General features: G+C 36.9%; 1 protein-coding gene across 1 annotated transcript in view; it reads right to left on the bottom strand.

Annotated features, from left to right (window-relative positions):
- Positions 1-22,592, bottom strand: part of Tdrd1 (tudor domain containing 1) — a 30,779-nt gene extending 8,187 nt beyond the window's left edge. Inside the window, exons 1-16 of the mRNA XM_048807373.1 lie at positions 22,120-22,592; positions 19,232-19,336; positions 18,835-19,017; positions 18,223-18,366; positions 17,364-17,535; positions 16,329-16,415; positions 12,304-12,471; positions 12,081-12,188; positions 11,024-11,194; positions 9,407-9,655; positions 8,830-8,964; positions 6,022-6,132; positions 5,024-5,194; positions 2,879-3,154; positions 1,842-1,961; positions 332-448 (exon numbers count right to left, since the gene is read on the bottom strand). Of these exons, the coding sequence (XP_048663330.1) occupies positions 332-448; positions 1,842-1,961; positions 2,879-3,154; positions 5,024-5,194; positions 6,022-6,132; positions 8,830-8,964; positions 9,407-9,655; positions 11,024-11,194; positions 12,081-12,188; positions 12,304-12,471; positions 16,329-16,415; positions 17,364-17,535; positions 18,223-18,366; positions 18,835-19,017; positions 19,232-19,336; positions 22,120-22,137 (2,335 nt within the window). The 5' untranslated portion in view covers positions 22,138-22,592. The remainder of the gene's footprint in view (positions 1-331; positions 449-1,841; positions 1,962-2,878; positions 3,155-5,023; positions 5,195-6,021; positions 6,133-8,829; positions 8,965-9,406; positions 9,656-11,023; positions 11,195-12,080; positions 12,189-12,303; positions 12,472-16,328; positions 16,416-17,363; positions 17,536-18,222; positions 18,367-18,834; positions 19,018-19,231; positions 19,337-22,119) is intronic.
- Positions 22,593-22,618: the final 26 nt, after the last annotated feature.

Here is a 22,618-nt window from a genome sequence, read left to right as displayed (position 1 = left end):
ATGTACAGCTCATATATATATATATATATATATATATATATATATATATATATATGGACTGTACATCCTTAATGTTACTGATCCACTATAGTAGAGTATGGTTACCTGTAAGTACTGACAGATTTGTGTAGTCTACCTATGTTATTGCCTAAAAATAATCTACAAAGCACAGAAATGCTGAATGACCAATATAGGAATTAAATTCACAACTCTGTATTTCTTCTCTAACCAAATGAAACATGCATTTAATATACCAAAATCTATAAAATCTCACAAAAAAGGGAACACACTAAACATTTTTCCTTTAATATTTTACCTAAAAGAAACTTACTTGTGTATTTGGCACAGCATGCATCTCCAATTCTTGGTCTGTAGGACAGATGGCTTTTCTGAGCATTGCAATATTCTAACAATTCAGCTGTCAATATACACAGTTTTTCTTGATTTTCTAAAAGAAATAGAAGCAATCTCTTGTGAAAAACTTTCCAATGCTATTACTAATAGTATATAAAAGAATACAAAGTCTAATAAAAATCCTTTGCATATTTAAAATACACACTATATACAAATATATAACAAATATTACACAAACATATATTTTTATATATATATATGAGTGTTCACATGTGTGCATACGAGCATGTGTGTGGAGAGCTTGTACCAGGGATTCAACCCAGAAGTGCTCTACTATTGGGCTAAATCCTCCACCCCTTTTGAGACAAGTTTCTTGCTAAATTGCCCAGGCTGGCCTTGAACTTACTATGCCCCTGCCTCTGCCTTCTGAGAAGCTGGTATTGCAGGTGTGTGGCACTATGCCTAGTTACATTATATTTTCAAAATAAATGTATCTACTATTGGTTGCCTTTTGCAGAAGGAATGCAAAACTGGGAGGAGGTGTGAAAGAAACCTATGAAGGGCCCATTTCTTGATCAGGTGGTTACATTCATGTGTTCACTCCATGAATCTTATTAAGCTGTGTCTTTATGACAGTTAGGTGTATTTTTCAGTGTGCTATACTCAATAAAATCATCCTGAATGTTATTTCCAATTCATCATGCCATATGTGGTCAGGATCAAATAACCCTGAATCCCTGCTTTTTACCATATGGATTAAAGATGGTTTTTGTAATACTGGAGATAAATTTAAGAATTTATAGGTATTACTACAATTCTTTTATTGTTATTACTTCAATTCTAGGTCTGCCAATATGAAAGAAAAGTTTGTTTTTTTTCAGCTTTTAATTATTTCAGTTTCAATTTATTTCAATGGACACCACCAATTTCAACCCAATTCACCTTCAGATACTAAGAATAATTTCACATACACTTAAGAGATCCTCAATTATAAACTTCCATGAAACAAAGAAAAGGAAATTAAAAATCACTTCAACATGCATTTTCTTCATGATTATCTCCAGTATATTTCAAGTTTCTAAGATATGACAAAATATGATTAAGAATTTATTACTAAGTCTTTCAATAAATTTTAAGTGGTTTTGGTTCAAACTCAAAGATTGTAGGAAGCAAGCTCAGTAAATACAATTCAGTATAGATAACATGATATTAAATAAAAAATTATATGATAATTAAGGGCACTGGTTTTAGTATAAAAAGCTGTAGATTTTTCAGGGCCAGGCCACTGAGATAGATGCAGGATGCTCCCTTTCTGTTCACATCTGTGCTTTGGGAACTAAACATGCCCTAAGTCGTTATGATCAATTTTTCCTTAAAAATCATCACCCACCTCTTCTTCCCTTCACTTCCTGAGGAGTTCACAATGATCACTTTCATTGCACAGCTTAAAAGAGAATAAACATGTGTTGATCCATTTGGTTCCTTACCTGGCATCTCATCTGGGATGGCATAAAACAGGTTTGGGTTTATGATTTCTAGTATGCTTGCTTGCACAGTTTTATTTACTGGCAATTCTATAGTCTTCCAATTCTCTGCTGAAGAGGTGGCTGAAGTTATAAAACACAGGTCTTGCATTAAATGGATAAAATTCACTCTTCTCAGTAATTTGTTAGTTCAAAACAATCTGTTCATCAACTGTTGATTATCATCATTCCCAAATTCCCAAAAAGAAAAATCTGTATTTCACAAAACAATCTATTCAATTTAAGGGATTATATGGACACTATTTTAAAAAAAAAGTTCAGTCTATAATGAGAATCCTTGAACTATTACACTCCTGAAGGACGTTTCTGTAGTATATTTAATATAATTCTTCAAATTTTCTCAAACTTTAAGGGATACATACCCATGAGATACACATTTACCTGATAACTAAAAAATGAGTACAATGTTTGCTCAATTAAAAATATTTCAATAAATATGGAGCTTAATAACCAATTATTAATCTATACTCACAGAGCAAATCTCTACAGGAAAACTGTGTAATTTAAGACAGAAGAATTTTCATAGCCTATAAAAACAAAGGCTAACACAAATTTAAATAACACGTGATTTAAAAGGAGAAACGGAGAAATGATAATCAACCAAATTAAGTGCATGTAAGAATAGATCATAATGAATTCCACTTTATGTATAAATATAATGTACCAGTTAAAATAAATAATAAATAGATCAGAGAAGAAAGGAAGGGAGGGCAGGTGAAGTAAGAAATGAAATGGAACAGGGGCTGGGGTTGTGGCTCAGCGGTACAGCACTCGCCTAGAACATGCCCGAGGCACTGGGTTCAATCCTCAGCACCACATAAAAACATAAATAAAATAAAGGTATTGTGTCCAACTAAGAAAAAAATTTTAAAAAAAAGAAATAAAATGGAACAAATCATGTCGTATGGACATATGGATACATCACAATAATCTCCACTATTATACATAATTATAATTTATTAAAGGGAAAGAAGTATTACCTTGAAGCCCCTGGGTGTCAATTTGATGATTACGTTTATTAACAGGTCTATTATTTGGCATGTCCTTGTGTGGGGAACCAGCTTTTAAAACTAGATGTTCATTAATAAGAACATCACTAATTATTCTGGGATAGGAAGTGGAAAGATCGGTGAGTTCAACTCCCACCCCCTTTTCAGTGATTTCAACCACTCTGGCTTGGAGTTTTATCCCTGCAACACACATCTGAAATCTTGCTATGGTTTCTTTAGTCCAGTGTTTGTTTCTAGGCTGTATATCTGGAAAATAAGAACAGCAATAAAAAGAATCCAATGCATAAGCTGAATTTTTGCTTCCATAGTAGTAGCCAGGGATGGGTCCTTGTCATTCCATTCAGCAATTCTGAGTAACTGCTTACCCTGTTCAATTATCTATCTATCCATCCATCCATCCATCCATCCATCCATCCATCCATCCATCCATCTGTAATTCAGCCATGGAGCTCCATCCATCCATCCATCCATCCATCTATCTGTAATTCAGCCATGGAGCTGAATTACAGGTTCAGTTTAGAGGGCTTGTTAAAAACAGATTTCTGTCCAGCCATGAGGGCTCATGCTGTAATCCCAGTGGCTAGGGAGGGTGAAGCAGGAGGACTGAAAGTTCAAAGTTGGCCTCAGTAACTTAGCCAGACCTGACTCAAAATAAAACATAAAAAGGGATTGGGATGTGACTCTGTGATTAAGCACCCCTGGTACCCCCCCCCCCCAAAAAAAAAAAGAGAGAGAGAGAGAATTTCTCATTTAGTATGCTGCTAGATTTTGGGGCCAAATTTTAAAAAGCACTGGCATAAAAACATGATAATTAAGAACAATAATCTGAAACATACTTATTGGAAGGGATGGTAGAGCACTTGCCTAGCATGTGTGAGGCACTGGGTTCAATTTTTAGCACCACATATAATAAAATAAAGGTTCATTGACAACTAAAAAATATTTTTTAAAAAAGAAATATACTTATTGTATAGAAGGAAAACAGACAAAAGATAAGACGATCATCTATGGTTTCTAACATATACTATTAACATTTTGAAATCCAAACTTCCAAAAAAGTAACTGGGACTTTAGGTGTGCACTACTGTGCCTGGCTGCTTCTAGTTTTTATGGAAAAACATGTGTGTATTCACACCCACATACACACACATATCTCTAGGAAATGTTTATAAATCAGACATATGATGGTTCACATCTGTAATCCCAGCTACTTGGGAGGCTGAGTCAGGAGGACTGAAAATTCTAGGCAAGTCTGGCCAATTTAGTGAGATTCTGTTTCAAAACAAAAAGGGCTGGGCATGTAGTTTGGTGGTAGAGTGCTTATCAACTAGCTCTTGCAAGGTCAGGGATCAATCCCCAGCACTGAAAAATAGTAACAGTGAATATAGGTATAATGCCAAGTACAGTTAAGAGCTTTATATTTTTATCTCATTTATTCTGAACAATTCTGAGGAAGGCAATATTCTTTTCTGGACAAGGAAATGAAAGCACAGAAAGTTTAAATAATTTGCATAAATGTCACAGTCATTAAGTGGCAGAGACGACTCTCTAGAGTCTGTTCTCTGCATCACATTGCTGTCCTGCATCTCTTTTTAAACTTGCTTTCTTCACTTACATCACAATCTTCCTGTTAACCATTTTGTTTCATTTTTATGACAGAATGCAAACACATAAGTGGAACTTTGAATGTCTAAACATTAATCTATCCTCACAACAACCCTATAAAACAAGTACGATCACTAGCCATTATACAGATTATCATTTAGCCAACCTATTACTGATACTGTTTTGCTATCAATAAAGCAGCAGTGTAATGTATTTCCTTAAGGCTGAACTTTGTGCCACTCCCAAAGTGCTTTGGGATAAATTACTAGAAATAAAGTTGCTAAATCAAAATTATGAACATTTGAGGCTCTTAAGGAATTCTGCAAAATGCCTTCAGGAGGCTCTTGTGTTTTCACTCCCGTCACTAGAAAGCAGCAGCCACCACCCTTGTCTGACATCAACTCCAGACATCCCTCACATAAAATGTTACAATTATAGCTGTAACTAATTAGAATGCTATATATCCTGAGTATTAGAAAACAGCTGATAAAAATTTTATTCTATACAAACCTGCTAACCAGCACTGTATCCCTTGAAATGGAAGTTGTAAAAATTTTGATGGTATCATTTGGAGTTCATCTGTAGTAACTTCCTCGGCGTTTCCATAATCTACAAAGTGTACTTTGACATTTCCACTTGGTAAAATGTCCTTGACCAAAGCACGATACCAGTTACCATCGCCTGGATTTAACATAAAGTTGGTGATGTGCAACACTTCCCTTCTGTTAATGTCTGAAGGTTTTATCTTGGGGGGAAAATACCTTTACATAAAGTGCTAATAAGTCTGCTCTTTTCCCCAGATTTTCACTAAAAATCCCTAGACTCAGACTTTTTAAAATCCATTTTTAGAATTATCTTCAAAACTTTCGCAGTACCACAATTTTATATCTGATATAAAGATTTTATTCATAATCTAGCCAAAAAGCAGAACTGTGAAAGTGGAGGTAAAACTTGAACATTTTTGTTAATGATAAAGGCTTATAATACTTACTACTAATGGCTTAGATTGCTTTACCTGTTACTTGGCTAAATAATATTAAAAAGAATAGAGAAATTCTTGCAATCAAACTCTGGCAAATGTGTTCCAATGCATTCTTTTCAAAATTAACATCAACTGGTGGACCAGAACAAACAACCACCTTGTATTAAACAGCTCTTTTACTAACTTAATTTAATATCAGAAATTCTGGAAAGAAAAGCATTGATACCCACTTGAATCAAAGTGTGGAATATGATATGTCAAGAAATTTGTAATGTTTTGAACAACCCACAATAAAAAATTTAAAAAAAAAAAAAAAAAAAAGAAAAGCATTGAAATAATGTTTATCAAGGTTTTAGCAAGAATGTGTCATTTGGAGTTGCTAAAAGGAAAAACACTTGACATCTGAAGCACTCATTTAATTTTGATTATGAGAAACATGCTTAAAAACTAGAAATAAAATACACACTAAAAATGAAAGCTGAAAGTCAAGAAATAAAAGATTCTAATAGTCAAAATGATAGCTTACCTGTAAAAAAAGCACAACAAGGTTGCCCTATTTCTGCCTTGAAACCATTCAGCAACGTCTGCTGGCAATATTCTGCTAATGATTTATTCAAATCATTGAGCTTCTTTAAAGCTAAAAATAAAACACATGTATAGCATTTAATACTAAAAATACCAACACAAATTTTCCTTTAAAGTCAGAAAATGTTTTGATCACAAAAACCTTTTTCAAACAACCATTAAGTGCACCAAATAATTTTTCTTACCAAAAAATTATTAAACAAAAAGTCATTGTTAATACTCTCAATCCAATACCAAGGACTTACTGGGCAGAGACACAATCCTAAAGCATTATCATCAGTATACCAACATGAGCTCTGCAGGTGACAGGAAACATGACATAAACCCATACATAAAGCTATATAAAAACTGTCCTGGAAAGAATAAACATAGTTATTAAATTGACAGCAAAGTTAATAGGTGCTGAGGAAGAGCTCATGAGCTCTTCCTGCTAGAGGCTTTACAGAGAAGTGCAGAACATTTGCTAGAAAGCAAAGTGTATTCCAAAAGCAGAAGCAGTTCTGAGACATAGTACAGAACTACAGAATCAGGCAACCAAAAACCATCTGATGAGGAGAAGCCTGGCAGAGCAGAGAAATAGAAAGGGGAGCCACCACAGAACAGCAGCAGCTTGAAGACACAGACCATGTAGCATGTTAGAATGTAAAATAAAGCAGCAGTGAAGGGCCAGCTAAGTGGCTCTTACGTAACAAAGTCTCAAATAAATGGAAATTTAATCATAGAGTTTTCACCTTTCAGGTTAGTCAAAATAAAAAAGTGTGAGGACTCTACATTGGAAAGGGTTTAGAACAAGGCACACTGTTGCTGTTCTAGGGCTCCTGGCCAGCCACATATCCTTTGACCCAAGGATCACAATTTTCGGAATCTGTCCCAAGGACATACTATTAGAGTACAAGGAGCATTTTAGTAATAAAAGCCTGGAAACTAATTCTTCATCCACATCTAGGTTAATTAAACTAGCATAAATCCATGTGATGGAAGACATGTGACCCTGACAAAGAGTGGAATGCAGACTAAACAGCAATGAGGTGTCCTGGGCTGGACCTGGAATACAGCAAGGATGAGAGGAAACTTGCAAGACACAAGTCTGGCATTCAGTTGCTAGTGACAAACTGCTGGTCTCTCAGTTGTAACAAATGCACCACAATCATGCACTGTGTTAACTACTAAGGTGTTTAAGTCACACTTAAGTATGAGAAGTGTGCAGGACCACACCACCTCTGCCCAATTCTCTGTAAATAATTCCAAAATAAAAAATGCATCAAAAAGAAAATCAATGGTGAAATCACTATGTGAACTTATTTACCAGATACAGTGGGAGAAAAGTAAAGTATGAAAGTGATTTACACTGTTTTATCAGTTAGGAATAAAGAATTCATGTAAGCATGAATAAAGTATTTCTGAAAAGACATTTAGAAAACTGAGGAAAGGAACTGGTAAATTCACTTTCCACTCTATACTCTTTACTAACTTTTGAGTTTTGTACCAACATGCTTATAAAATCACCTGTGAAAATAAATTAAACAGAAAAAATTTAGTTTTTCACTATAGGAAATAGTGGTCCCATCAACCAGGTGATTTTGAATGAAAGAATTACAAAACTCAGAAACCTCAGAATGGAATGTAAGTTATCTAGTTTAATGTCTGAATCTGACAGAGGATTTTAGAAAAGCTAAAAATCAATGCTGCCCATCAGAGTGGCTTAAACAAAAAATGAAAATGCAAAGTAGTCTGTACAAATCCAGAACAATCAGAAATCTCTAACAATTGTCAAAATCACTTGGAAACTGGCATTCACTGCTTGAAGATGAAAACATGCATCCTCCTTATGACCCAGTAATTTCATTCCTGGGTATAGACTCAACAGAAATGCATGATTACCAAATTGTACTAGAATGTTCACTCCAATATCATTTTATAGCCCCAACTGAAAGCCAGGAGATATCCCATGGTAGAAAGGAATACCAGGCTGCAGTACAATGGAGCGTGGCATAGGCACAGCTACAGGCAACACCACTCTCACAGCATTAAAACCACACAAAACAAAGAAAAGCATGTATTGTATGATTCCATTTACATATAGTACAAAACAAGGAAAAATTAACTGATGCTATTAGAAGGTGGAATAGTGTTTCTTTTTGAAAAAAGAGAAGGGGCAATGATAAAAGGTGACATAAAGGAAACTTCTGGGATACTGGTAATGTTCTGTCTTGACTTAGAGATTAGCTATAGAGGTGTGCTGACCTTAGCTAGGCCAGAAGTACATACCTGTAATCCCAGGTACTTGGGAGGCTGAGGCAGGAGGGTAGTACAAGTTTGAGACTAGCCTGTCTCAAAATAAGATGTAGCTCAGTGGTAGAGCACTTGCTTAGTTTGTATGAGCCCCTGGATCCCATCCATAGCAATGAAAGTGTGTTGATCTTGTTATAATCATTATGCTATTCTCCTATGTGGGTACTTATCCACATGTAATATGTCAATAAAATCAATAATTACATTTAATTCCAAAAATGAATTTAGGAGACATTCTATGAAATCTATATTGGTTTAAATATAAAAAAAGGTTAATAAAAGTAGAAACAATAGCTTAAGACAAATAAAAGCCCACCAAGTATAACCAAATCTCTCTTAGAAATACCAATTCTCATTTGGACCTTCTCAGAGAGTACTTTTATCATTAACAAACTCATAAATTATCATATATGCCAATGTATTTGTAAAAAGAAATAAACAAGAGCAGCCAACTTACCATTCTCTCTAAGGACATGGCAATAAAATTCTCCAGGATTATACATCATGCAGACCACAACATCTACTGTTTGGTCAACAGCAAGCTCAACCCACGTCCACTTCAATGGATTTACTTCTTCTATACCCAAGGGAACTGTAAAAGTAATCAAAGATTTTGCACAAGAAATGAACAGAGTTGGGGGAGGCTGTGGCAGGAAATGGGTTGCTGAGAAATCTGCTGTGGAAGAATTAAATTTTCACTGATATTATGAGTGACTTTACAGGAAAGTTAACCTTAAAAAGCCAGTTTCATAGCTGGGCCAATGGCACATGCTTGTGATCCTAGAGACTTGAGAGGATGAGGCAAGAGGACTGCAAGTTCAAAATCAACTTGGGCAAAACCCTGTCTGAAAATAAAAAATAAAGGGCTGGGGAAGTAACTCAGTGGTAGATGCCCTTGGGTTTAATTCCCAGTACCAAATAAATAAATAAGGGGGAAGACAGGCACTCAACACTCACTCTTAAGCACAAGAACCCACCAGCAGAACCACCTGAACTCCAGCACAGACGCCAAACCTCACAGACACTTCACTTACCACTGCCACTGGCTTTTTTCATGCCACTGGGTTTATCTGTCGCCATCTCCTTTTCCTCCACAGCAAAGCCTGCGTCTATGAGAGCTCTGGTGACACTGACACTGGGTGTCAGAGACTTGTCTGTGAGTTCCACCAGGGAGCTATTTTCCAACCTGTCTACCACTTTCACAGTGACCATTTTGTTCTGTACAATTTTTTTCATGAGACAAATAGCTTCTGGAGTCCAAATTCCTAATGATGGCTTTACTCCTAACAAAGAATTTTTTAAATGTTAGAATGATTCCTGAAACCAATATTTTGGCATTTCTCGTTTCCACAATTTAAATTTAAATCTATGGCAAGCACTGGGACTAAATAGTACAGTACTGAGCAAAAGGATTTTCTAAATATGAAAATTATAGAATTAATAAAAATCCCCCAAAGCTTCTATGCTTCTGTATTAAAAAAAATCATAATTCCCATTGATACAAAATGTCCAGAATGTACAACCAAAGAAATGAAAAGTTGTGCTGCAATTGTATACAATGAATCAAAATCCATTCTGCAGTCACATATATTTATTTTAATTACGTATATATGACAGAATGGATTTTGATTCATTGTGTACAACTGCAGCACAATTAATTTAAAAAGTCTAGAAAAGCAGATTCTACAAAGACATAAAATACAGTAGCTATTGTCTGGGAAGCAAGGCTTAGTAGTAAAACAGGCACAGAGATCTCACTGGGGTTATGGAAATGTTCTAAAAGTGGAGCACGGATCATGGTGGTGGCTGCACAACTTGGTCAAGTTACTAAAATTTAAAATTATTTAACTAAATTTGATAGTGTATAAATCATACCTAAATACAGTTATTAAGAAAATCATAAACAAAATTATAAAAAAAATACCAAGAAGAAACATTGATCTCATATTAACACATGCAACATCTACAGCACAAGTCAGTACTGAAAGGTTGCTTACAAATCAATACTGGTGAGGTTCTGCCTAAGTCAATTCATAAAACACAAGAGCCAAGTCATTTACAAAAAGAGTTCAACTTCTGGTATTGAAGAAGGCTGAAATAGTTTAGCTTTTTAACTTATCAGAATTGGCTAAGGTGATATAATATAAATCTATCTCTGTGGTGCATGAATGTGTAAAGAAATTCACTCTTGTGCTTTTCTGGAGGCTGCATAAACTACTTCCACCCTTCCTGGAGGAAGATGCACATGTGAAAAGCAGCACACTCACTAACACCCCCAATCGACCTGGGGGAGCTTGTCCTAAAAGAAGCATTTGCAATATAATTACATTGTGCAACATACCCCAAGGAAATAATCTTGGATATAATGCAAAATGTAACCAAAAGAACACTACTAACAACAAAAGCTTGGGAACACCTGATACTGTATACTAGTTAAAATATGGTACACTTGAGTAAAGTTGCTGGAGCCAATTTACTGATCTGGAAAGAAACCCCTAATCTCAATGAGAAAAATAACATGTATAGTAACAATTCCTAAGCATGTAATCATAACTTTCTTATTGTTTTGGTAAGCATGTTTTCCCTGCCTCATGTTTCAATTTTCATCTTTAGGGTTTAATATTTTAAGGGACAGAATTAAAATGTCATACCTGCCAGCACACACTTGATAGCTTGCATTGGCAATTCCAATAACTTTGGGATTATGGGACAAAGTCTTGTTAAACTAAGGATTTCAAAGTTTCCATAATCAACATAGCCAACAAGTACAGATTCTTCAGAAGCATAGGCCAGAACGGAGGCACGGTACCACTGGTCATCCTCTGAAACAAAGAGAGACTCAGTCTCAAATAATTTTCTAATGAAGATAAAAATAAAAACTCCCCACATTAGAGATGGTCATTTGTAAGTTTTACTTTAACAGAATAACAAGCTTTACTGAAAAATGTCTGCTTACTAAACATTGTCCATTTTGCTATCTGAAGTCTTCAGTTCCTAAAATGTAACCTTTATTAATAGCTTGCTAATTAATCATATGCTATCATTATTTACTTATGTGCCTTATCTCTTCAGTGGACAGCTCAGTAGTACAGAGTGCATGTCCTGATCATATGAATCCCCAGGTCTTGATCAATACCATTTGCTAAGGCATTCAGCAGGGCTAGTTCTAGAACACCAACAGTATGAGTCAACTGGACTCCACCAGCCAAACAACTCATGTTCTGGGAGCTGCCCTGTTCTTGCCCCTCTCCTCCCATGAGGCAGCAGGGCCTCCCTCAATGACAGCAACAGAAACAGACTATGACAAGGCAAGACTGCTGCAGCTGCAGAGGCTGCACACAACAGCTCTAGGCTTCCAGACCTCGTGCTATCCCAAATAAAACTGGCAAAGACACGAATGTGTGTGTCGGGGGAGGGTGGGTCCCTACGTCCCATAGTTATGTAAATGGAACTATTTAAACCAATTTCCAAACACTAAATAATAATAAGAACATCCTTTGTATCCACCCCTTTGATGCTCACGGGCTCTCGCCCTCACACTATCACACCACACTTTTTTGATCCAGTTTAACTGGATGTATTTAAAAATGTAACTGGCACACTTTAATACTTAAGCTTCAAATGTAGCTATTCAGTGTGAACCAATGTTTCTGTTTCAGTTGTTTTACTCAACTATAAGTAAAACTTTCAATGATGCTCTTTCCTTACCTGAGAACCGAGCACAACATATATCACCAATGGTCGGATAAAAATCAGAGCGTGGAGATGCTTGACCGCAGTACTCACTGAGCGCCGCCTGAAGTTCGGCAAGCTTATCTGCAGATAGATCACATCTTCAACAACAGATAAGGTACAGTTTAAATTTATTTTTGCATGTTGAGTCTCATGAAGTTTATTATTATGATACAACCAATCAAGACAATTTACTTACGGCCACTTTGTAATTGTTGACAAAAGAAGTCTTCTGGTGTTTGAATGTGGGCAACCACACCACAGAACTCATCACCCACATTTACAGTTAGCACCTTGGGGATTAGGTCACTTCTGTCTACAACAATTTTATTTTCAGCTGTTATTTTTCCAATATCTTCAGGATCGCCTTATCAGAAAATACAAAAATAAGTCATTTTGGTTTCATTAAAAGTTTAGAAAAAATATGCACACTTCAATCATTTTTAAAAAGAGAACATGAGTATGACTGGGCAAGGTTCCTCAAGATGGTAGTATGAGAGCCCATGGTATTTCTCCCTTTGAAGATGGATGGATGAAGCCAGTTTCCTACATCACTCAAAGTTAGACTAGGACCAAGAAAATTAGTGGCATAAAAAGAAAATTCAGATTTATTGAAAGGGTCTATAAATAGAATCTTTACATTAACTTTAGAGTCCAAGAATATATAACTGAAATAGGCTCACATGATGAAGTAGAAACACACCTGCGTAGGACCCATTCTATAATTAAATGATAAATACCATAGGAAACAATTATTATAAGAAAATTAATTTTGAAATAAAAATGTCTAAAATGCACTAAACAGTTAAAAAAATGAACAAGTAACATAGGTGTCAAGTCAAGAGAAATAATCAGAACTGACTGAAGAGTTTGAAGGAGAAAAGGCGTTGAGCACCAGAAAAATAACTTAGAACATAAGAAAATTATCAGGAATGAAAAAAGCACATGGCCTACAAAATTCCAAGTTCTCAAGGAATGTGTCTTCAGGATCAAGACTCAGAAATCTCATGATACCACCAACATACCAGAATCCTTAAAGACAAAATACTGCTTTAAGGAGCTAAGAAGACACTATTCAGACCGAACTATGGTCAGACTCATTGTTTTGACTCAGAAATATGAGAAAATAGTCATCTAGAGTACTGCAGATCTGCCAAGGAAAACAAGTGTTGCCAGGCACCTAGGCAGCCCAACTCTGAAGACCAAGGGGAAATGACTGACCACAGAAGTGGAGGAACATGGTGCCTGGTGCCTAGTGCCTAGGAATGAGTTCCTAGTTCATTATAAGGATATCTGAAGTTATGTCAGAAATCCCTTTGAAATGGATAATTGGCGCCAAAAATTAGCCAAGATAAATTCAATGACCTCAACTATAAAAGGTAAGAGAGAAACTGAAAGAAACATTTTTCAGAAAAAAAATCAAAACATAGGGAGGAGGCAAGAGCAAAACTCAGCAGCGGGAAGAATGAACCACTGCCCTGTGGATTCACAGGAAAAGACGAATGGTGTGAGGGGAAGAGCACTGCCCTGGGGTGAGGGGCCTACGTTTGGGCTCCACATCCTCCTGTCTTAGGTAACCTGCTGCGTCTGTGTCCTCACATTTATTTATTTAGACACAATATCTTTATTTTATTGATTTTTCAGTGTGGTGCTCAGAATCAAGCCCCGTGCCTCACACATGCTAGGTAAGCGCTCTATCTGCCACTGAGCCACAACTCTAGTCCTGCGGCGTCCTCACATTTAAACAGGAATCCTCTTGATGGCCTCGTTCAGCTGTGCGAGTCCATCAGAAGGTCTTCTCAGGGTATTTCGTGGGTTTTTAAGTTATATATTCAACATGAAGGATGTCATGCTAAATAATGGAAAGAGGCTATTAAATAAGTAAAAGGCTGTGGTCCATGCTCCTTGGAAGATCCAGGTCTTGGAGGACACAGATGATGTTCACATCAGGAGTGACAACGTGATCAATACCACAAGGGAAGGGAGGCTATCCAGGGGCTGCTCAATCACAGACACAGACACCCTAAGTGGAGCCAGGCACAAGAGCACTTCAGCAGAAGGGAGGCAAATGTACATGGAGTCCTCAGACCTGGCTCCTCTTGACTCTATGGCAATGGGGAAAGAGGAGGTTGAAAGCTTCTCAACTGGGCCAGGCATGAAGTGGCAAGACAGAAGTAGAGGCTGGATTCTGTGCTAGGATCAAAGCTATATTCTTAAGAAAGCTCAAATTCTTAAGAAAGTTTGATAACATCTCCTCTCTTCCTCTTTTAAATTTATTTTTTAGTTGTAGGTGGACACAATACCTTTATTTTATTTATATGTGGTGCTGAGGATCGGACCCAGTGCCTCACGCATGCTAGGCAAGCGCTCTACCACTGAGCCCCCCAGCCCCTCTTCCTATTTTTTTTTTTTTTCTGGTTCTGGGTATTAAACCCAAAGTCGTGCTAAGTTCCTTAGGCTGGCTTTGAACTTGTGAACCTCCTGCCTCGGTCTCCCAAGCTGCAGTGGCACCCAGCTCTGCTTATCTTCTCTAACTTCCAAGTCTTTCCCCCATACCCACAAAAACCACTGGAGTAACAGGGGTCACGACTCCAGATCCTCTGACCCTTCCATTCCCCATCACCTGATCACTGTTCCCTAGACCTGTCTACTCTAGCTAACCTCCCAACTTCTGCTCCCTTATCCTATGGTCAACTCCTCAACGGTAGACTCCAGCCATACCTATTTTTCATTTTTTTTTTCAGGCCAACATACTCTTTTATATCTTGAGGCCTTTACATATGTATGCTTTCTTCTAGGAGCACATGCTTCACCTCTAGAACCTGATACTTCCTGCTCAGTGTGGCAGCACTTGAAGGTTTCTCTCCAAGTCTCGGTGAGGTACCCTTCCTAGGGGCTCCTCCGTGTCCGTCTGTACCAACCATGAAGGCACCTCCATGATACCATAGTGAAGCAAATACCTGTCACTGGATTTCTTTGTTCCTTCTAAGCATCTGATAAAGCAGATGATGCCCCTCCCCCAGAAGCATTTACCCTTCAGTTTCTCTGGCCAACTTTCCCCCATTCTCTTCTCACCTTTTCCACCACACCTTCTCACTATATTATAGACTCCAGATTTACCTTCCTCATTATTTTTCCTCACTCTGCATCACCAACACTTAGTTTCAACCATTACTACCACTCTACCATTGTTTGGTTTTCTCCTCTAGATGACAAAGAATTACTGAAAGCTTTTTAGCAGAGCTGTTGCCCTGAGATTTGTGTCTTAGGGATACCACATGGGCAAGTACCAAGAGAATGGACAGGAGAAAAAAGACATTATTAGAAGGCTGCTTCCACTAACCACGAATGAGGAGGATTCCTGAATTAAGGAAATGGTAGCTAGAACAGAAAGGGGGAAAACGACATATTTGGACAGAAGAATCAACAAAGACAGGGCAAGGGACGGAAGACTAAGGGGGAAGGCAGACTTCAGGATGAGTCAGGTTTGTCTATGTGGCAGGATGTGTCCAATCATGAATCTGGCATCACCTCTGGATGCATTAGCAAGAGGCAATGAATCATGTCTACACTCAAAGTAATTAGAAAGGAACAAAGTAAAGGAAAAACAGGCTATAAAGAGACACATAGCGCTGGGGTTGTGACTCAGTGGTAGAGCGCCCACCTTGCATGTGTGAGGCACTGGGTTCGATCCTCAGTACCACATAAAAATAAAGATATTGTGTCCAACTGCAACTAAAAAATATTTTAAAAAAGAAACATATGCCTAGGCAATGAGAAAATAAAATTCTGAGGATAAAATTTCTTGATCTGTTTAAACTAAATGAAAAACCACACACATGTAAACAAGAAGTAAAAAATAAACACAGAATTTTAAAGACCTACATATTATTGATAGGAATACTCAAATAAAGAAAAGTACCAAATTAAACTAAGGAAATGTGAGCTAAAAAGTCCTCAGCCTCAAGTGTCATATTTAATACTTTATAATAATGATAATTACCATGTTAAGGATTAATCTAGATACAGAGAAGGAGATTGGCAGGGAAGACTGAGATTGGAAATATTACTAAATGAAAAATACCATCCTTATAGTTTACAGAAGGACTGTCACCATTACTATTCAGTGTGGGCAGTGCTACAGTCCTGCCTTTTTGATTTAGAAGAGAAGAAGCTCTTCAATAACTGAAGCCACTACATATTCATATTCATCTGAATACTCACTTTGATCTGTGCTTTGCTTCTTAGAATTTTGTCCTTTGGGTTTCCAACCATATCCCATTTCTACAAGCACATGGTCTAAAACTTTTCCTAAAAAGTGATTAAGAACATATCTCTATTGAGACACTGAACAAAGCATTAAAAATAAACAAGTTAATAACATAATGCAGAGATTACAACTATTAACACACGGTATGTTTTACCAGGTCACTTGCTATGGGCAAGACAGTTTAGTAATGTCCAGTTTTAAAAATTGAGATAAAATTCCCATAGTTGCACAATGGTAAATTGAATGAAAAGATTTCTCAGTTACTACCCCACAAGAATGCTTACAATAACCACTGTTTATGAGAAAAAAATAAGACATAAGACTACTTTTTCTCAGACTGACAGTCTGGCTGAAACAAGGGCTCGTCAGCACTGACATGAAGCTCAGTTCCCTGAAATAACAACCAAGAGCTGAAATCATAACATGAAATATACATAACAAGCAACAAAAGATTTTATACTAAAGTTCAACAGATTAACTGCATTTTCTGCCAAGTCACCCATGTCATAGTCCATAAAAGCAGAGGGAAAACCAAGAGGCAACTGCATGCAGACTGACAGAAGCCACTTCCCAAACTGCTACGGAACTCCATCCACAGTGCCTCCTTGCCACAGTTCACACACTGCACACTAGTGAATGCAGGACTGGGGGGCAGATGAGGATGAATGGATTCAGTGATAAATTCAGGAATTTCAGCAATGAAGGAGAAACCAAGAGCAAACATCATAACGGCTATACTAACAGGAGAATGACATCATCCCTATTCCCATGTTGTCCAACCTGGCCTTTTAAATCACCTAATTCTATGAATTTGTGCCATGTCTTTGATAAACTGCCAATCCAACCCCCCATTTTCAGTCACAATCTGAATGACTCCAGAGAGGAGTTTACTTGGCTTCACCTTTGTGGTTATATTTCTTCTCCAAGCGACAGGTGGGGACTGAATAACATATTAAATCCTTAATTTAAAAAGAAAACTCAGATCTTACCTGAATTTTGTAGCATGACATCTACAGCATAGGTAACCACTTCCTCATTCAAGATGTCGACAATCTTTATAGAGCAGAACTGCTCCATGAACAGTGATTTAATAGTTTTGATACAATCATTGCTCCAATTCCCCTCTGCTGGTACAACACCAGCCACAAAGCACTTTATGGCCTAAAAAATTTTGTGCAAGTTATTAGTACGAACGAATTTTATAAATAAAATTTCTAATTAATTTTTTTAAGTATTTTAATAAAAACGATGCTTTCATATTAAAAACTTAGCAAAAGTCTAAGTAGTAACCAGATAAACAATTTTAGGCATGACTGTATTTGTTTCTCTTGGTACTTCTGTTCTTAAAGCTAACTTTTGGTACCTGAAGCTTGAGAAATTCATTCAAGAATAACGATTAGACTTCAATTATAAAAAAAATTTTGGGGGCTGGGGATGTGGCTCAAGCGGTAGCACGCTCGCCTGGCATGCGTGCGGCCTGGGTTCGATCCTCAGCACCACATACAAAGATGTTGTGTCTGCCGAAAACTAAAAAATAAATATTAAAATTCTCTCCTCTCTCTCTCTCTTTGAAAAGAAAACTTAAAAAAAAAAATTTTGGCTACTTTCAAGTAATAGATAGAAAAAAAAGTTTGTAAACACCAGATAGGTAAGATGTGCCTAAAAGTTTTTTTCCTGAGGGACTGCTTAACTAAATGAGGGATAACTGAAGTAGAGCCTAGGGTGTTCATATACATAGTAGAAAATATTCCAATAAGTATGAAATCTTGGCAGAACAGAAGCAAGCATTAAACATGAAGAAACAGCTCCCTGGGACACTGATGGGAGTTTAGAAAGTAAAAGACTCACACAAGGAGGAAACAAGTCAATGTTTCTGTTTAGTTGGTGAATTCTGTTTACTGGAATTATTTCTTCATTTCCATAATCAATATACAAGACTTGTACCTTCTTCTGTAGCACATCAACATCTTGTATTATCACTCTGTTCCAGGTCTGGAAAGGAAATATAATGGAATTTTGCTTCCAAATAGCATTCCACATTCTCAAAGAACCTCTGTATTAATCAACAGACCACATAAATGAAAGGCTCCTCTTCTGTTCAGAGGCACTCAAAAACTCAACTTTAATGTCTACAAATCTTGCTAAGAAATTTTTAAAATCATCTAATTAGGACACTTTAATATTCACAAGTATTCCTAAGGCTATTCCAGCCCAGCAGACTATACACTGATGTCTCAGCCACACAAATAACCACAAACTCTAAGATCAGCAACCACTTAGGAACCAATAAACAGAGGAGAAGGTTAGGGCAGGAGGAAGTGTAGAGAACAGAGCAGGGAACAGAGAGGAAGAGTCTAGCTGTGAGCCATCCCAGTCTTCACCAGCTCCGGTGTAGACAAGGTGGGACAACCAATGTCAGTTAGGACATTTTACTGAATAATTCATTTCATCACAGGTTACCTGATCAGCTGTGTACTTGGCAACACAAACTTCCCCCTTAACCGGAATATAATCTTCATCTTGCACCATATTTGCATATGTTTCTTTTAAACCTGCAGAGAGCTGGTTCATGTATTCTAAAACTTCTGAAGAATATAACTGGACATAAAAGTCACTTGGGTGTCTGAATTCAGTAACTGTACCCTTTAAAAGACAGAAAAGATAATAATTCACCAGGAATAAAAACAAATGTGAATTTCTTAAAGCTTCAAAACTCAGACACAAAAAGTGTCATAGTTTTTGTAGTCTTTAATAATTTAATTGGATATTTTATAGCTACTATATGCACTCAATTTAAAAATAGGAAATGAAATAAAAATCTATAGTCCTGGATCTATGGCAATTAAAGAAAAAATACCTTTATTTCCATGGTTTTCTTGAGTTGTAGACTTCTCAAGTCAGAAAACATTATTTTCTCAGTACCAGTGGCTATTTCTTTAGTAACCCCAAGTGGACAGTCACTCTGGTTTGAAAAACACAAAAGAGTTATTTACAAGCATGTCTGTTAACGACATTGTAGCCACTAACAGCTGGACTCATAGTCATATAAACCTAATTCTTAGGCTTAAGTAACAGAGAACAGAAATAGGGATGGCCTCGAAGAGCTGCTGAAACTCATTTTGTACAGACAGCATACACAGCACAGGGGTCACCCAGAATGAGGGCATCACAGGGAAGATAATGTTGAAATCATTAAAAAAAATAAAAAGGTAGAAGTGCTATTTTTAATTGTAAATGAAATTTATAAGTTTTAAATTATAAATGTATACTTGTTAATGTTTTTGTAAGAATAAATATTTGAGAAGGTCAGAAAAGATAATAATTCACCAGGAATAAAAGCAAATGTGAATTTCTTAAAGCTTTAAAACTCAGACACTCTTTTTTTCAAACTAGAGGCTAGAAGGAGCTACAGAAACCTAAATTGTAGCTTTTTTTTTGGGGGGGGGGGTACTGGTGATTGAACTCAGGGCACTACTGAGCCACATCCCCAGCCCTATTTTGTATTTATTTAGAGACAGGGTCTCACTGAATTGCTTAACACCTCGTTGTTGCTGAGAGTGCAACAGCGAGGTGTTAAGGGGTTCTGAACTTGCGATCCTCCTGTCTCAGCCTCTCCAGCCGCTGGGATTACAGGCATGTGCCACCGTGCCCAGTTTAAAACTTATCTTTAAATATGAGTTGGAAACATACACTGGAGAAAAGATAGCCTCTTCAACAAATGATGCTGGGAAAACTGGAAATCCATAAGCAGCAAAATGAAATTAAACCCCTGTCTCTCACCATGCACAAAACTCAACTCAAAGTAGATCAAGGAACTAGGAATTAAATCAGAGACTCAGTGTCTAATAGAAGAAAAAGTAGGCCCAAATCTCCATCATATCAGATTAGGCCCCTACTTCCTTAATAAGACTCCTATAGCGTAAGAATTAAAATCAAGAATTACTCCTTCTCAGCAAAAGAAACAATCAGTGAGGTGAAGAGAGAGCCTCCAGCTTGGGAGCAAATTTTTACCACTTGCACATCAGATAAAAGCACTAATCTCTAGGGTGTACAAAGAACTCTAAAAGCTAAACACCAAAAAAAAAAAAAAAAAAAAAAAAAAAAAAAAAAACCAATCAATAAATAGGCCAAGGAACTGAACAGACACTTCTCAGAAGGTGATATATAATCAATCAATACATGAAAAAATGTTCAACATCTCTAGCAATTAGAGAAATCCAAATCAAAACTACTCTAAGATTTCATCTTACTCCAGTCAGAATGGCAGCTATTATGCATACAAACAACAATAAGTGTTGGTGAGGATATGGGGGATGAGGTACACTCATATGTTGCTGGTGAGACTACAAAATGGTACAGCCAATCTGGAAAGCAGTATGGACATTTCTTGGAAAAATGGGAATGGAATCACCTTTTGACCCAGCTATCCCACTCCTTGGTCTATACCCAAAGGACTTAAAAACAGTATACTACAGGGACACAGCTAAATCGATGTTTATAGCAGCACAATTCACAATAGCTAAACTGTGGAACCAACCTAGATGCCCTTCAGTAGATGAATGGATAAAAAAATGTGGTGTATGTACACAATGGAATATTACTGGGCAATAAAAGAAAATAAAATCATGGCATTTGCAGGTAAATGGATAGAGTTAGAGGAGATAATGTTAAACGAAGTTAGCCAATCCCCAAAAACCAAATGCTGAATGTTTTCTCTGACATAAGGAGGCTGATTCATAGTGGGGTTGGGAGGGGGAGCATGGGAGGATTAGATGAACTCTAGATAGGGCAGAGGAGAAGGAGGGGAAGGAAGGGGGAATGGAGGTAGAAAAGATGGTGGAATGAAATGGACATCATTACTCTAAGAACATGTATAAAGACACAAATGGTGTGAATATACTTGTATACAACTAGAGATATGAAAAATTGTGCTCTATACGTGTATTAAGAATTGTAATGCATTCTGCTGACATATATAACAAATTAGAATAAATAAATTAAAAATAAATATAGTTGGACACAAGGTTTTCAAATTATAAATGATTCAGCTCCTATAGTTATTTAAAAAGGTGAGCGCTAGTAAGAGGAAGAAAATTCTCCTTATACAGAAACCCTACAGGGTTTGTTCACAGCTGGGACCCACAGGTGCCAACTAATTAGGGCTCCTCTACTAATCCAAGTGATTTTGCACTGACACAGTCATCCCAAGAACTTTTGGGGAGAAAGACTGTAAATAAAAAATTATCACACACTTCCACTACCAAATTCATCAAATCCCATCATTAAAGCAAGTGGATTTAATAGGAAATTTTTGTTTTTAAACACAGTGGTACAAGCCTGTAATCCCAGGAGCTTGGGAGACTGAGGAAAAATGATTTTGAGTTCAAAGCCAGCCTCAGTAAAAGCAAGGTGCTAAGGAATTCAGTGAGACTCTGAATGAATGAAATACAAAACAGGGCAGGGGATGTGGCTCAGTGGTTGAGTGACCCTGAGTTCAATCACTAGTACCCCCCCCCCCAAAAAAAAAACAACAACACAAAAACATTAATGGAAATGTAGAAATGAGTCTGAATTGTTTTTTGAAGTATGGGGAATCACACTCAGGGCCTCATGCATACTAGGCAAGTGCTCTACAACTGAACTACATCCTACATCCCCAGACCTAAAATATTTTATTTGGCTTAAGTACTTATTCAATAAAGGGGAGTCATTTAAAATTTCCTATGAAGACAAAGAATATCATACCTCATTTTTCACTTCCATGTTCTTTGTTTCAAAAGGTGACTTATTATCTTCAAGTTTATGGAAACTGAAATAAAGCAACTGATTACAATATTTATACTATGGAACATTTAAGAATGGAGACCATAAATCGCAATTACATTCAAGTCTCAATGAACAATAGCTAGAAAGAACCAGGCAGCTCCAGGAAGATCCTCCAGGAAGGATCACAGCAGGGGCCCATGCAAGAGTCCACCCCATGTGTGCAAAGCTTACTTTCCAAGTGTCACCGGGTGAAAGGGAGGCAGTCACAGTCTCTGTGCCTGTTTTCTTATTAGTTTGATGAAGATAATCCCTAAGTTACATCTACACAAAGTCTTGAGGATAAAATGTGGTTATACGTGAAACTTCTGTAAACTGGTAAACGACATGCAAAGATTTATGCTTTTAAAAATCATTACTCAAGAGGCACTATGCAAGTTTCAACTTACCAAAATTCAGGGAATCAAACATGATTAAAAGT

The sequence above is a fragment of the Marmota marmota genome, unplaced genomic scaffold, assembly GCF_001458135.2.
Source record: "Marmota marmota marmota unplaced genomic scaffold, marMar, whole genome shotgun sequence".
Classification (NCBI taxonomy): domain Eukaryota; kingdom Metazoa; phylum Chordata; class Mammalia; order Rodentia; family Sciuridae; genus Marmota; species Marmota marmota.
The sequence above is the reverse complement of the archived record's forward strand: the minus strand, read 5'-3'. Positions and strand labels throughout refer to the sequence as shown.